This window comes from Drosophila melanogaster, chromosome 2R (genome assembly GCF_000001215.4).
Source record: "Drosophila melanogaster chromosome 2R".
In the NCBI taxonomy this organism is placed as follows: domain Eukaryota; kingdom Metazoa; phylum Arthropoda; class Insecta; order Diptera; family Drosophilidae; genus Drosophila; species Drosophila melanogaster.
Genome location: NT_033778.4, coordinates 23,758,297 through 23,775,504, shown reverse-complemented (window position 1 = coordinate 23,775,504; position 17,208 = coordinate 23,758,297). Strand labels below are relative to the sequence as shown.

The following is a 17,208-nucleotide window of genomic DNA, read 5'->3' as shown; positions in this document are numbered from 1 at the left end:
TATGCATCTCTCTATTAATGGGCTTTCAAAAACCTTTGGGTAAGGTGCACAAGCAGGTAAAAGTATCTTCAGGTAACTTAGGGAAGCTTAAATTATTAGAGGGGGATTTGTAATTATGTAACAAATTCCGCTCTGAAATGATGTTCGTTGCCTCAAGTCATTTGTTAAAGAACATATTTTGTGCTTGTAATGTATTGTAGTTGAATTCCTAACATTTGGGTTTTTGCTTTGCAATCTACCATCTGCTTATTAAGGTTCAGTATTATTTAGACACTTATTTTGATCGATCTTCTTCATTTCCTCGCCACTGCTGAACTTTATCAGTCACACCTTTGGCACACTCCCCTTTAATGCGGTTTGCCCTTTTTTAAGTTGGCATTTGGATGCGCGCTGGAAATATCAATATTGCCATTTAAGCAAACAGAGTTCTGTAAACGGTGGGGCAACAGCAATGAAAACAAAACGAACACAATTATCAGGTAGCACTGGCGACATTTGGACACGGCTTTCAGCATTTTGGCCAACTCTATTAGACGGCAATCGCGGCGTCATCATTAAGCAACACTCATGTCCAAAGTGCCAAACAAGTTTTTATTCGTCTCAAGAGAGGCTCTTCTTCTTGGCAGCCAGAGCCAAAGTCTTCTCACCTTCCCAACTAATTGCTAGCCTTGATATTTACAAAGAGTTCACTGTATGCATAAACGCGTGTATTCGATAGTTGCTCTTCTTGGCTGCAAATTCTATATTTGAATAACTGGCTGACCGCCGATTTGATTTGCATTTGCAGCCGCCGCCGCAGTCGCATCATCGTCAAGTGTTAAATTGCACAATTTATGTGGCAAACATGGTTTGACATTCACGCGGGAGAAGTGCAATCAATGCACCGGCGACATTTACAAATGTTATACAATTTGATGTCTTTATTGGCATCGGATTTTGGCTGATTAAAGCCGAAACTTTCAAGCCACTTGATCCGGCTATGGTCATTGTGCAATGAGTTTCGGTTGGAGCGAAATTAATGCAAAATAGTTTTGCAAATTGGCATAGATACCCCACCCATATACTCGTATAAATATATATATAGTAAATCGCTTTATGCGGACGACACAACCCGCAACTGACAAGTTTGTTGCCTAAGTCTTTCGTTTTTCGATTTCGGTTACCCGATAGCCGCAAGGAACTCGACTTGTCCGAAAGGAAAACTAGAGTGAAACTAACTCGAGTCGACATAACAACGAGCGTGTTACCAATATTCATAAGCGCCAACTTTGCCTAGCAGCTCATATGCAGATCTCTGGATCTGGAAACTATACGGCTGGAACAAGAGATGGCAGCGTGACACGATTGAAAGCCACCGCTATTCATCACGATATCGGCGCCACGATCGCCACGCATTCCCCGAATACAAAGGACTGAGTGCCGCCAAGTAACCGTTTTTCAATTACACCCAGTTGCTCATATTATTTAATCAAAATGTTGTGGCTGCAATTTCCTCGTGAAAAATGTTTTTTAATTGGTGCGACGCGATGTGGCAAGCCACCAAATGTTGATAACAACATTTCTGGCGGGTGCCGTTCCAAGACTTTGGCCGCATATTGCATATATTAATAAACGGTCATATCGGTTACGTCAAGCCATACCCCCTCACAAACTCTATTTTCGGGAAGGGGAGCTGAGCACGAGTCTGATATTTTCACGCTTAAGACAGTTAAATTTGATAGTTGCCCGCTGATGGGGATTCAATTTGGGGCTCTGGTGTCTGCCAGTGGATCCAATTTCAATTAAGCCGATTAATCGATGGCAAATGAAAGGGGACGTTCATTAATCAAGATATAACATTTTTGGAAATCTATATGCGATTAACACAAAGATTTGATTGGTATTTAAATAGGATTAGAACGATGTAAGAAAATGACTCTTTCAGGTGGCAAAAATCACTTAAATCTAGATAAGATTGTTCGAGCAGATTGATTCTTTGGCAGCTGATTGGTGGTCACACGCCCAGTCCGTCAACCTTGAGAGGCCTTCACTTCTGAGACACTTCTAAGTGCAAGGATAACCTGCAGTCACTCAAACCCGATTGTGCTGTCGATGTCGACTCCACTTGACTTTGACATGCGACTCGAACTTCATTAGGCCTGGTTCATGCGCCTGCCAGGCTGCCTACCCACTTGGCCAAATGCTTTTCCATCTGGCCGAAGCCATTGGCGCGGCAACTTGAAAGACAAAGCCCCCCATTTCCCCCTATTCTAAAACTATGTTCGCATTGAACTTGCTGCTGCTGCTGCTGCTGCTGCTGCACCAACGCACCAAACATCACAACAAATTATACCAAAAAAGCTGGCGAGCAACCACCAAAAGAGCCACGGCAAAGTGCGTTCTAGTGGCAGATACATTTTGTGAGCAAATTAATTTTGATTGCCGCGATTGCAGTGGAACAGCACCCGAGAACCGCTGTGTGGGCCAGGTTCTTGAGCCATTGGCCACCGGACTGCAGCCATGGGCGGTGGTCGATTTTTATTCTTTTACACGTATAAATATTCATTGACCAGCCGGGGCGCACATACACCACATGCAGATACAGATACAAAAACAGAATATAGAATACAGAATATAGAGCCCAGAATCCATGGCTGAGTGGGCCGCCCGAAGGTGGGTTCGGCGGAATATTTTTAACGAGCTGCTTTATGTAAACAAACTGTTAACACGGCGGGTATCTCCGGCTGAACTATCGAGGCATTAGTATCCGTTCTTGTTCTCATTGTCAGTCTGTAGTTTACGACTACATGCACTCGCATTGAACAGCGATCTTAAGAGCCGATTAGATTTAACCTTGACCAAGATGATAACCGAAAAGAAAAAAAAAATATGGGGAAAAAAAAACTGAAGCGGCACACACCTTAACGCATTTCCATTGATGGCGCATCGAAAAGAGCATAATTATGTGTTTAAATCAAGGTTTCTAGATCGAGACTGTTAGGCAGTGTAATTTATACAAATGCAGTGTGATTTGCATTTGAATTTGATTGCTGGGCGATCACAGACCACTTCTTTTCCAATTGACAGCCATTTTCCATCGGCTTTGGGCGGTAACGCCACCGAGCTCAGCAAACAGTAAGCGTCATGACTATAATGATGATCGCCGCTCAAAGTGATTCGAATGTTCGTGTCATGAATTTGCACAAATTATGCTAATTTCCCAAAATTACAAACCGCAAAGTGATTTTTTTTTTTTGTATTGCTTTATCCGCTGCTGCTGTGTTTCGGTGTCTGCCAATTTTTGGTATTTGCACATTCGAGCGCTTTGATGCTCTTGGCCAGCCAAAAAAAAGCACAAAAACAAATACGAATAGGTGTTAATTTTGATTGTAAGTAAATTTTTGGTTCAGTGAACTCTTTTCTGTGGCGTGTCACATTATGCAACCGCCGTGTGCTGATTATCAGCGATCGTTGTGGCGAGAAATACTTTAAAATGATTTACATTTAATTGAATAAAGGAAGGAGCGAACGAAAATATCATCACAAATCAATCAAACTCATTGTCAGTTGATTGCGATCGCTGGGCGTTTCTGCAGGTGCCAATCAGACTTGTCTATCTGTACTTTCTGTCAGATAAATACACATGTGTGAAAGGGGCCCCAAGAAACTCAAATGCTGAAAGGCTGAAAAAACAAAAAAACAGCACTAAGCTCGTAAACGTAAGCGTAAGCGTAATTCCAAATCGGCTCTTTGCTCCTGCAGATATAACAATCGCGTTGTGGGTGATTACATAAACAAGACAGCTCGGAATCGTACAACTTTATTTTGGGCCAGCTGAAAGCAGATACTCGTTGCCAAAGTCTGTGCGATGTGTAAGCTGCGTGATTTGAAAGCAATTTGCTGTTTTCCACCGCCAATCCCCCGGCTTTTATCCCCCCATCCGATCCATCCGATATCGAGCGACGTGTAATTGGCCTCGTAGCACTTGCCGACAGTCGGGAAATTATAAGGTCCGCGATTATCTCAAAGTATTTTGGATCTTAATGCTGGCCACGCAGCTGTGGGAATCTTGGGAAATATTGCGAACAGATAGTGAGTGGGTCAAATGGAATTAAAGCAATTCGAAGTTGGGATATACAGTCCATCTAACTTGTTGGCAAGTTATTATGGTGTTGCACATACATAAGTTTAAACGGTTCTTATTTACGAGATAACCGAAAGCTATGACTTATCTCTTACCAAACAAACAAAACATATAATTACATACGCAAACACTACAATCAGCATAAAGTGAATCTATACATTTATGTTACCTTACCCCTTTCATTTGGATTTACATTCAGATGTTCAAAAGCCATTTCCTCACCCATTTCGATAGTTTTCCCATTTCAGATTGCTAGGAAACAAGTAAAAGCTTTTAATTTCGCCTATAATTAAGTGGCAATTATGCGGCCGAACTTTCAACACGTTGGGCATAAAAGCACATAAATCGCATTTGGGTAATTTATTAATTGGTTTTTCGCATAAATTGCGTTCAAGGCAAGGCGTTTTTCGAAATTACTGGCTATCACAGTTGGGCAGTTACATAACACATGTACCAGAACTCTAACAGCGAAACAAACCCGAGTCGAATAAACAAACGTTAAGTAAGTCTGAAATCAGCACAACATACGCCCAAAACGCCTTGACTGTTTTTTTTTTCTTTTTATTTCTGCTTCTCTGCTGGCATTTCGGTGGAAATGCGGAAAACGCAGCCAAAGTGGAACACGAAAAATTTGTTACTACCACTCGCTTAACTGCCACATGCCGAGAAAAATTGTAGTCAGTTGCACCAAATTAAAAGACCTGCCAGACGGCAAATAAAAGAAAAAATTCGCAGCCCAAATAAATGCAGTGCTATATGGCGACGAATGCAGAATTAATGATTATTTTAGTGAAAAGTGAAGAGACCCGAGGAAACCGATGAAGTTGTTTGCCCAGCCTGTTGACACCTTCTCCGCAGTCTTTCAATGACTTTCAATGTGAATGCCAGGCGTTTATCGCGCACATTTATCATACGCACTGTGTGCCAAAAGCCATTTAAGTGTCGCTAACTCAAATATTGATCATATTTCAAGTGCCCAGCGATGCTGCAACGGGCGAAGAAAAGGAGGCTGCTCGTATAATTTCCAAATGCACTGGATTTGCATATATGCACCGAAAGAAATTGGGTCGTTATGCCTATTCATACTTTAAATGCAGCTAGTTCAAATGGTTTTAGATACTATGTCACTTTACTCTACAAGAAAGTTGAGCAGCTGTAGCTTGTATCTACACAATACATGATTTCTCTCAGTGCGCCGACTGTTTGGCCCATGTCATCTGTTGCAATTTGTTGCTTGGCTTCGCTTGCAATTTGTTTATGGCACATGTCGTTTTTGTTTTGCTGACATTTAACTGAAGTCGCGTGTGCGAGGACATTGAACTTTGCCGTTTGGTGCTGGTTTTGGGGTTTTTGGCATTTTCGATAAGTGCTCAAATATATTGAGAGCAAAATCAAGTTCGCTGCCTAAGTTATTCGTTTTGTGCCCATTTGGTCGCCTGGGAACTTCAGATGGGCAGTGCATTCCCACCGATTCCAGTCAGAATTAGCATTAGATAAATTTATATTTGTAGCTAACTCGGACCGAGAACAATTACAGTTCCATTTCCTTAATGCGTTTCATGTTAAACATGATCTCAGCTGGTGGTCATTTATCGCAGTAGCTTTTATGTCCAGCTGACTTGACTCACTGGTAATATTTTAATTATAGCATTAACACCGCGACTTAATTAGCCCTGATCACGCCTAGTGCCAAGTGGGTGCTCGCACGCCGATCGATAAACAAAAGGCCAATTAAAACTGAAACGAAGTCGCAAGCAAATGGGAATCGAAAGTATTTTGGAGTCTTGAAGTTTAGCCAACAATTTTGTTTCTAACCTTTCTCAAGGTTACGTCTGCGGGCTCTGTTTCACTCAAATAATTATTGCAATTACAGGGGCGATAAAAACGAACCGAGAGACCGAGAAACACAGCTTATCTAGATCGCGGTTTATTTGCATAAAATGTTCCACTATGCAAATCGCAGCTAATTTTTATGACTTGGCCAGCGTCATTCAAACGCAAGTCATATTCATATGGCACAACTCATACGGCCGACTGCAGGCCAAGAATGTTGAGTAAAAAAAAAAAAAAAAAAAGATTTCAATAAATTATCTAAATGCTCCGCCCGAAATGGAGTTCGCCGGTGTCAGCGGTTTGACAAATGTCGATGGAAATTTAATGCCATTAAGCCTGCTAGTATTACTTTTATGCCAGCCGTGGTAACAGAATACCCTATTTATCACTAGATAATTAAATCCCCGCTCATTATGTATTTGCCCCTGATTAATTGGCCAACTCACTCATTTCAATCGTTTTCTTCTTGCAGGAGGGCAGCATTGGACACGACCTGGTGATCAAGCCCTTGCCGCACGAACTGAGTCCCAATCCGGAGGAGTCGCACCACATCATCTACAAGCGGGAGGCATCCGCAGCAGAAGGCCAACTGAGTGACTTTGGTAAGATTCATTGGGCATTGCCACCGCATCAATTGAATCCATTGAGAAGCAGGCTACGTTCCTAATGGGCGCATTGACCCATAGAAAGCCATAGAGACTACGGTCTATACTTTGGCCCATAAATCTTTGGCTGGAGATCGACGTGATGCCGATAGCATTTCCTGCCTCGAAAAAGAGCAGCATACTCACACATTCACGTGAGCTCATGAGTTCAATGCAACAATTCGCCCTTCACTGAATGCATTTACCCCTGCGGTTGCAGTGGCGCCAAAATTCCAGCGATAATCGCTGTAAAATTATTTATTTTATTTCTCGGTATTTCTCGCCGCAGAAACTTATTTTTGCACTGTCGGCTTTGCCGAAATGCCCCCAAAAATTATACCCAATACAGTTAAATGTGTGGCTGCTACCTGACTTGCCAGCTTCTTATATCATAATAAAGACATTCCACCACTCGATTTTGCTTAATTTTTGCTTAATTCCCCGCTTCCTGCTTATGGCATTTATTATTTATTCGCCATTTTTTCTCGATTATTCAGCCTTCATGGAACCTGATGATCTGCTCGCCAGCGAGAAGCTCGAGCGGTTGCAGCGCCGCCAGCGTCGCAGCAGACGCAGTGCACCCAGCAGTCCCGATTTCGAGGACCTCAACGACGAGGACGAAGGCGCCCTGGACGGAGAGCCCCAAGTGGCCGAGTCTCGCACCAGATCCCGCCGTCAGGCTCCCTATATCATCTATCCGGAGGTCTTGGTCATCGTGGACTACGATGGCTATCGGCTCCATGGCGGCGATAATCTGCAGGTACGTGTGCGTGACAGGGCCGCCAAAAAAAATAAATAAAAATGGGGGAAAAAACTGAAGAGAGAAATTAAAGGCCGCTGGCTCCAATGAAGTTGTTTCGGCAATTGCAGACAGCTCGGATTGAATTGGGGATTGTCTCTGCGTGCGCGCAGATTTCAGTCGCGATTCCATGCCGTCGATATGGTATGGTATCCAACCCAACCCGGAGGGGATTTTGGAGTCTCAGGATTGTAAAAGTTGTTTCTTGTGCGCTACATGTGTAGATATTATGCGAGCTGAGACCGAGACATGTGCTCGCATTGATAGATAGGTCTGGTTGCGACTGAGACCCAAATCCCCGAGGGGAATTGCAGATTTATTAAAGCAATATATTTTATTAGAGCAATGGCTGGGAAAATCTCTTTCCATAAAGTAGTTAAATCACATTTGTTCCACACATCTAAGTGTACGATTCATGTCCCAGGTAGTTCTTTACTTAAGATTCTCGAGCCTGAGTTGCCGAAACACATGATTCAATTGTCATGCACATCACTCGCGCTCAAGATTTATTTGCCTGTCTGATCTGGGTGCGTTCTAGCTTCGTGGAATACCTAGAACCCGGAGATGCGGCTCAGATGAAAGCCCTATAGAGATGGAACTGAATGACAAGGACAAACGTGCAATGTGCCCAAACCAAAACTAACATAACTCGTATCTCTTCCCCAGGTCAAACGCTACTTCATCTCATTCTGGAACGGAGTCGATCTGCGCTACCGCCTACTAAAGGGTCCCAGAATCCGCATCAGTATCGCCGGCATAATCATTTCGCGGGTGAGTATCTATATAGAATCCCGAAATAATATTCTGAACAAGGGTTTCCTGCCCAAGTCAACCTCCTTTGAATGCCCCTCCAGCTGGATCATTACACAATTGCAGCAATTCAACTTTCATTTGGCTAATTGAGTAATCCATTTTTGGAAGCCCAACTTTAACCCCTGGCCAAGTGGGTCTGGCCAATCGGGCGGCTTTCCTTCGGAGCCCAAGTAGCCCCCAGCTAGCCCAGTAAACTGAGACCCACTCCGAATGAATTGTCACGATCTGGGAATCTGGCAGGCAAAAACAGGCCGAAGAAACATGCAACGCATGCGCTTCGTTCGATTCGCTAGAAAAAATGTGAACAATCAATTTGGTTATTTGCTTGGCCACAGCACACAAAAAGCAGAAAGCCAGGCCAGCAAATTTTAACAAGTTTTTTACTCGTGCTCTGTCTTTTGCTGGAACTGACTGAATGTTTTTCTAGAAATTAGCGACGAAAATTCGTTATGGGCACGCGAATCGAGTTCGCAAAAAAAAAAAAATTGCATCTAACCTTCTGGCACTTTTTAGATTTCCTGAAATGGCTTTTTAAGTAGTGGAATCGGTGTCAAGCATTTTTAATTGGGCTAAACTGCTTTGAGGTGGCTAAGTCGTTTTTTCAAGCTGGAAAAATCAAGATTACCATGTGTAAATCAAGTCATAAATTTTAACATCGCGTGGCAGAAGCTAAACATATTAGAAGCCTTTCGGGAGAAATGACTAATGGCCATAAAAATATGGCTTTAATTTCCTATTACAGCGAGCTGTGGTGTCGTGAGCGATCTCTTTGATCTCCGCTAACATCTTTCACTTATCAACATTCAACTAATTCGATTGCATAAGCCAAGACCATAAAACACTTTGACAACATTATAGCATCGTGGCTTTGTGTCTCGTCTCGTCTCGTCTCGTCTCTACCCGTCTCAATACTCAAATACTCGAATACTCAGACTTTCGGCCAGACTTTCTCACACAAATCAGATTGGCGCTGCTTCAGGAAGCCATTCGTAGTTGGCCAAGAGAGTGGAGAGTGCATATTGGGGATTGGAGAGCGTAGAGAGTGGGCCAAGAAAGTGGAAAATTGGCACAGCGAGTGGCGGAATGAGTGGTTCACCTGCAGCAGTTGCAGTGGCAACTGCAGTTGCAGTTGCAGTTGCATCGAGCTGGCTGCCCACACGACAACTTCGCATCGAGGAGACACCGATGTCGACGGGTTACCCTAAGTACGTCAATTGGCTTTGGCTGTAACTCTGCTTCTCTGGCTGTCTTTCTGCCTTTCTGGCCTGGCAAAAAACTAAAACTAAACCAAAAAATCATTTTCAGACCGCATAAATAATGCAACAGCGCCTGCTGCTGCAACTGCGTGTTGGCCGTGGTTACATAATCTAATGGGCCACGCTAACTGCAGTCGGCAGTTAGTTCAGATCAGATTTTTTCGGCTGGCATGTTTTATTTTACTCTTTGCCCAATTTCACACACACATGACTTCCTCTTCTATGCCCCCCACACACACACACACACATTTAGGTGGTAGATGCAAAGTGCGTATCTGGTGGATACAGGTACTTAGTATCTTAAAATATAGCATCCGTCGCTAAGCTTTTTCCACTTTTTGCCACGATAATTAATGTTGCCAGAAGTGGAGTAGTGGAAGTCGGGTAATTACTCAGAATTTGGATTGGGCAACAAATTATTGGATACACATATCCGATAAGTCGACGCAATGCAGAAACAGGTAATCCGAGCGAATTTATTGGATTTTTGAGTCATTTTATCGGAAGAGATTGGCTAAGTAGATTGTTTGGCCAACAGGAGCTCGTGCCGATCACTTTACAGGCTAAACCATAAATGAGTACCAAATGAGTGCGAGTTTCGCTTTGGAAAACCCAAGCAACTTGACCCCAATGCCAGCTAGAAAACACTGAAAGCCAATCGTTTATTTATATTTCATAGAACAAAACAGCCAGCCCAAGCACGAAATCTGCAGTCACATAAATTAATCACCCATTGACAAATAACTTAGAGAATTACTTAGGCCCCAACTTCGGAGAGTTGTTCAATTAATTGATTCTAACTCGAAGCCGAAAAACAAATAAATAAGCCGCAACAAAATGACAACAAAACGCCGTCACATTAATAAGCCATAAACTGCGTAACTCAGACGACTTCGATTGGGGTCCGAAGGCGTTAGAAACTGCAAATGCGCCACTAGCCTGGTTAAAAGCAATTTTTTTATTTCATTCCGCAGTGGCAGAACAATGAGCTCTGATCGAGTGGCAACCCAGTTACTTTGAGACTTGGAAACTTGGCTAAATCAAAAATTCTAATCGAGTGGCCAGCGCTCAAATTACATTTTGCCAGGGCAATGGTTTTAAATGGTTTTTTTTTTTTTAGTATGAATGGGTAAAAGAGGGTGGATACGTTGGAAAAAGCTACTCTTTCACAGCTTAAACTACTCTGCACATTTATCAAACGACATTGCGAGGTAATTATAAATTAGGTCCCATAAAAATATCTAGCAGGCGCTTTAAGTCCCCCTGCGAAACTTAATACTAAGTAACAGCCCGTCGAGCTTTGGCATATTTCTCCATGTTCGCCACACGATACGCACCTAATAAATTGCGCATACGCAACGTGGCCGCAGTTGGCCGCATTGAAATATGTGTGTGGCGCAAGCGCAGCGCCAATGCGTTCGACACTTGTACCCTATCGCAGGCAGCGGGGGCAGTGAAGACAAAAGGGAGGCAGGTTGTTTAACTTCTAACGGAAAGTTGCCCGCAATTAATTAAAATGTTAATTAAATGTCACAGATAAAAGTTCAAGTCAAGTCGGTAGCCGACTTAGGCTACCCCCACGCCAATTCCGATCTGATCTGATCGGATCTGATATATAGTGTTGGCTTTATAAATCTATATCTATGACTTGTTATGATCACCATTGCGCCGCGCTATCAGCTGCAGGAATTCCGCCCATTTGATTAATCGATCCGCTTGGCTGGAGCCGAAGAAAGAGCCGAGTGGGGCGACCATTCCTGTCCAGAATTCCGCTGTCCGAGAGCCGGGGTATCCCAATTTCCGCGCCAATCGACATTCTCCACTCGCTCTTATCTCGTCGACTCTATCTAAAGTGCCACAGAAATGCCAAATAATCCACAGCGACACACCCAAGTGCCTCACTGCCTTTTTGCCAGTCAAATCTCATATTTGCAAGTTGTCATAACGAATTCCGCCGCTAACGAAGCCGCGCTCTTAAAGTTCGGGATAGGGCTGGCCACCAGGCCACCAGACTAGACCAGGTGTTGCCCCCAGGGCACATTTCTCGTACTCCACATCCATATCCCCATCCATATAAGCCGATGGTATATAGAGTGCCGGTAGCCAGAAATGCAAGTGCCCCAGACAAACATAAATTGCAATAATGCAAATGGAAACGTGCGGCTAGGCAAACAAATAAATATTGCTGGAAAAGCCGGAAAACTCGCCGCCAATTGGGGGGCATTTCAACACCCTAACGGGAAATGGCTTAAATAGTAAACTATACAGTATTATTAATCAGCCTTAAACATATTAGCCATACTAGATAATAAATTACTATGAAATAAAAAGAAAGTATTCATGATGGTTTATTGAATACCTTTTTTTTAAACAGCTGCATCAGCTGATCGCCATACCCCATTGCAGGGTATTGGGAAAGGAAAAGTGTCCACCATATCCCATATTCTGTATTCCCAATCCCATATCTTGACCCAAAAGCCTGTCTCTCCGTGGGTGGTGCCCGATCGGCCGACTGTCGCCCAGTGCGATTTATCCGCTGTGTGGGCGCCGAAAGTCGTAGCGCACTATATGTCATTGGAGGGGGCGGATGGGCGGTGGCTACACCTCTATTCTGGGTGTGTGTGTGTGTGTGTGTGCGGGGCCGAGTGGGCGTGGGCTGTCCACCACCCCGTTGAACAGTTTAGTGGGCCTTGCGAAATGCTAGAAATTACAGCCAGTTGCATTGACAGTTTCTTTGGGCCGCCGCAAGATTTATATGCGCCGCCCAGGGAAAGGAGCTGGATAGCCAGCCGAGCGCCAGTTGCGGTCGAAAAATTAAATTAAAATATAACATTTTGCTTTTAATTACGCACAAAAGGCCATTGCAAAAGAGTCGCGAGACTTTGGTTTATATTCGGTTTTTGGGCGAAAGGCAAACCGGTCCCGGTTTTAGTGGCTCGGTTACATTTTAGGTCCTACTGACAGTTTCTTTGATAATTTTTCGCTTTTTGTGTCCGATCATTTGACAAATGTTTGCGTTTGTTTTCTGGGGTAACCACTTGTGCATTGTGCAATCGGTAATCAAAGATGTGCCAGGTCATCCATGGTCCAGTGGTTCCGTGGCACCGAAAGCACCGGGAGGCACTACATTCGCCAGTCTGTCAATCCGCTGGTGGTCTACTCCAACTTCCAAAGGTTTGTCTTTCCCATGCCAGGTGACTTGCTTGTGGTCTCTTATCGCGAATCTGGATTCGTTTAAGGAAACAGTTGGCCAAGTTACGAAACAGAAACTGAAATAGCAGCTTATCAGTGCTAATATTTGCTCAATTATACAATGAATCCACGAAGCAGTTACAACTCCAATCAAGCTCATAAACAAACAACTCGAGTGAAGCATCTTCACACCGCACAGAGAGACTGCTCTAATAAACCACTCAAAATGCAATTCCACAACAATTATTTGTAATTTCGTGGATTCCAATCTAAGCGAGTGCCAGTGCCTTTCCCACTTCGGTCCGAAGGCCACAATCGAAGCATTTAAAATTCTTGATAGTTTTGTCTGTCGAAAATTACCAAAAAAATTGAATTGAATTCAATTCGAAGCTGTGCTTCTTTCGGGAGAACGACGTGCCCGCACTTTTAAGTGATCCAAGTGTCAGAGCGTCCGAAAAACTGACGGGAGTGGATAGACTATGAGTGCTGAGTGCTGAATGCTTATGGATTCACATCGGATTGAGAACCACATTCAGATACAGATACACCCAATCGATGCTCCTTTGGCAATATACAGATTTCAAAACGCGGTGCTTGTGCGATCTTAGATCACTTTGTCAAACTGTGTTCATTTCCTAGACATCTGCTGTCTGTCCAACTATGTATATAGTTGGTAATTTATCAAAAGACTTCGAATTCGTTTTGGCCCGGCTTAGCCAGCCGAGAGTCGTAGTATCTGCGAGATTGTTTCCAGCTGGCAAATGGCTGCAAATCAAACGTGTCAACCCAGTGCGGATTGTCACTTAACTTCGGTTTTATCACCTGCAACGCTGCCGCTGCAAACTGGTAGTGGAAATGCAACTGGTCCCCGGGCACATAGATTAGCCTCAAAGCGGAATTAACATATTGATTTGCCTAGGGCTCAATGTGATTGACAATTGTGTTTATTTAATTTATGTACCTGTCACTTTGGTAAATCTAAACGCCCCTTTGGTCACGACACGAGTGCTTATGTACCATGGTGCCTGGTGCCCTCGGATGCACTCAGCTGATGAAATGGCCACTGCCACTGCAAATCCAATTATGCAACGCACAATTGCAACTGGTTTGTGTCCACTGGGGCAGCCTAACAGTCGAAAACAGCAAATTTCCAAAGGAAGCCCACACGACTTTGACTTTGCCCGGCTGGATAGTCATCTACACTGATAAATATTTGGGTCTATTTGGGCAATTATCAAAATACAATGAGAGGCTTAAGGTTTCTCTGTTTATCTGTTTACTGCCTACTTGAAACATTCAATTGCATTACATTTTTCTTTTCAATCGTTTGCATATGCAAAACTCAACTTTTGCTCAAGTGCATCTAATGATGATCTTCTGTTGCATTGGCATTGCTAGGCTATCGCCAGGCTCGACTTTGGCAGCACGTTTTTCACGTTCACTTGATTTCCGCTGCGAGTTGGCTTGCAGTCGGCTTCCAGTTTCATTTTCACCGCCGAATGGGCCATAAATATTTCACTCGCAGCTCTTTTTTAATTCGCTACGTCGCATCCAGTCAAATGCCAAATCAGTTGCATCACTGCACTGGTAGCTTCCTTGGGCGATTTCGTCGAACATTTCGCAATTTGCACTGCCTTGCTACTGTATTCTAATGTGGGTCACAGGGTTCAATGGGGCTTTTACGAGCCATAAATGCCAGCATTAATGGCTAATATCTGCAAAGATCACGAGATGAGTAGCAGACAGCAGACAGGTAGTTACCACACATATTTTCTAAGTTTTAGATACATGCAGTACGAGCTTCCTTGGCGCATTATTTTAAGTTATATTTCGTTCATTTCTATTCCAGGGTCGTGATGCCACTCCCTATCTGGAACGCAATCGAGTGGGTCGGGATGCCATCGATTCGGCCGCTGCTCTCACGGACATGGGAAAGTATCTGTTCCGGGAACGCCGACTTCCGGTCTACGACATTGCCGTGGCCATAACCAAGTGAGTGGGCTTCGAAGTGGGCCCTGATGGCCCTTGTGTTTTGAATTCTCTTTGCAGATTTGCGCCAGCTGATTTCTCCGCGCGCGATTTCCCCTATCTCACCCACTATAAACCTATTCACTTTACCCAAGATTTTCTCCAAGAATTACACTTATTTACAATGTCTACTCGTGTCTAGGTATGATATGTGTCGCAGGCGTAAAGGAGGTCGTTGCACCAAGGGCACAGCGGGTAAAAAGATTTCAAAGAAATTCCAACCAACTAGACTCACCCCACAACACTCATGCATTACACACAGATACACAGATACACAGATACACTGAAACACAGATACACAACCAGAACAAATGTCATTGCGGGTGTTTAACATAGTTTAGTCAGTTTTTGGTTTGCACCTCTCGCGCCACAAGAAACACCTGAAAAGCTCAGTAAAGTTGACTAAAACTGCGTGTGGGTCTTATAAGCGATACTACCACAATGACACGACACACACACACACAAACACACGCTCACAATAAAACAGAAAATTTACAACATTTAGGCGAAGGAAAAACTAAATCGCAAAGCGTTAAACTAATTTGAGTAGCGGATCGGTCCATAAAGCATAAAACCGGTTGATTTATTTAGTAATTTGTAGCTGCTTTAAGGTCTCATTGGTTGTAGCGAACATTTACATCTAGACTTGGTATTTAATTATGGTTTATGCGCCTAAGTTAGTGGCTGTTCCTTATGGAAAGAATAACTCACCCAATTCGCTGAACTTGAAGGTTCACTGGCTACGATAACATTAGCTACAGTATAATTAGTTCCCTTAGACTTCGGAGCTCCGAAGGCAGGATTCTTCCGCCTCTTCACTTGCCCTCATCTCGACTCCACAAGTGCAACCAGTCCGCGATATTGGTGCGCAATTCCGCGAATCCAATTGGGCAGGTCCACTCAGTGAGACAACAACTATAACCATCAGCTATCGATCAAAGCCGAGAGGAGATAATTGATTAAATGACGCTGAAAACCCCCAAAAGCAACCCAATCTAAAATTTCTACGCATTTCTGATCAATTTTCGCCCGCAGACTCGATATGTGCCGTCGCACCTCCGCTTATGGTGAATGTAATCGCGGTACCGCAGGTAAAGACCCAACTAGCTGGCAATTTGTTAGCCAACATCTGTACAGATAAATGCAAAAGCCATACGAAAGACACAAAAAAAACACAGAAGTTAAGCGAACGCGTTAAAAATAAATAACATTAAAGGCGGCCACCGCCGAGCCCCAAAATGCGTCGCTCCATCATCAACCAAATCAAGCGAATTTAATTGAATTTCATGCACGTCTCTGTCTCACTCTCTGTATCTCTCTCTCTCTCTCTCTCTCTACTGCTGGTTCACCTCTCTCTTTCCACGATCGGCAATCTATATCTTCCATGTGTCTTTGTTTGTGTCGCACGCGCCCCTTTTGTACAGTCAGAAGAGAAGAACAAGAACAGGAAGCGGCTGCGCATGCGCCGTGCCACCAATGGCTGTCAAACTGTACAGGCAACTCAAAACCCATCTTCTGATTCTTCAATTGATTCTTCCGATCTCCTGTCTTCGCATTGTACAGTCTCTTCCGCTGCTTTCGATCTGTCTAATTTTGTGTACATATTGTAGTATCCATGCTCAACGGATGTGTCAGAATCTCTCGAAGAATGGCTGTTAAGTATGCTAGCTAATTGTCAATGAGAATCGTGAGGAATTTATACATGAAATATAATAATCTTATTTAAAATGATAAACGTATATCTTAAGAATGGTTCTGGTCCTACTAACACTGGTCTATTTGGTACAACATTTAAACGCTCTATTAAACTTTATGGGCTGTGGACACACCTTATCTAGCGATGGTAATTGTGGCTAATCTTACGCACTCAAATGCAGCTACTAACAACTAATTGCTAACTCGCATCAAGTCACAACCACTAAGCGACCCGCTTCTCCCAGCGGTTACAGTTATTATGTAAAAACATATTTTAATACGATGTTCGAAAGTGAAAACACAAGTAAATTGCTCAGTTGCGAAAACAGAAACATTAGATTTTTCATTTAATAACTGCAACGGCTATGGCGACGGCGACTCGAAAAAAATTGTCAACTTCCTGTTGGACAAAAGCGAACAAAAAAATAAATAACAATGAAGACAAGAAGAAGAAAATGCAACTGAGTAAGACAACCCACTAATTGCCTCATTTCGGTCGTGTGTTTTGTTTCGGAAAAGGCTTCGCTTACGTCGGCGGCGCATGCGTGGTGAACAAGCGACTGGAGAAGGTGAACAGCGTGGCCATCATCGAGGACACCGGCGGCTTCAGCGGCATCATCGTGGCTGCCCACGAAGTTGGACATCTGTGAGTAATCCCCCAACTTGACCACATCAATCGCCAGGTCCATTGCCCTGTGTACATACATATGTGACCTACTCATTTTTTTTTTTTGACTACTCGCCAAAATGACCACCTATTTCCATTAAATCCAAACTATTTATCGCCCCAAATGAACGATTCAGATTTCATTGGGCGCCCAATCT

General features: G+C 43.5%; 1 protein-coding gene across 5 annotated transcripts in view; it reads left to right on the top strand.

The window, feature by feature from the left end:
- Positions 1-17,208, top strand: part of sona (sol narae) — a 44,919-nt gene that overhangs the window by 22,891 nt on the left and 4,820 nt on the right. For 3 of the 5 annotated variants that reach the window (NM_001274229.2, NM_001032400.3, NM_001274228.2), the window contains exons 5-10: positions 6,429-6,558; positions 7,098-7,360; positions 8,066-8,170; positions 14,510-14,652; positions 14,831-14,883; positions 16,903-17,029. In NM_001274229.2, the coding sequence (NP_001261158.1) occupies positions 6,429-6,558; positions 7,098-7,360; positions 8,066-8,170; positions 14,510-14,652; positions 14,831-14,883; positions 16,903-17,029 (821 nt within the window). Of the gene's footprint in view, positions 1-6,428; positions 6,559-7,097; positions 7,361-8,065; positions 8,171-14,509; positions 14,653-14,830; positions 14,884-15,723; positions 15,780-16,902; positions 17,030-17,208 lie in introns of all 5 variants that reach the window. The other 2 variants (NM_001144274.3, NM_137983.5) reach the window with 1 other exon arrangement.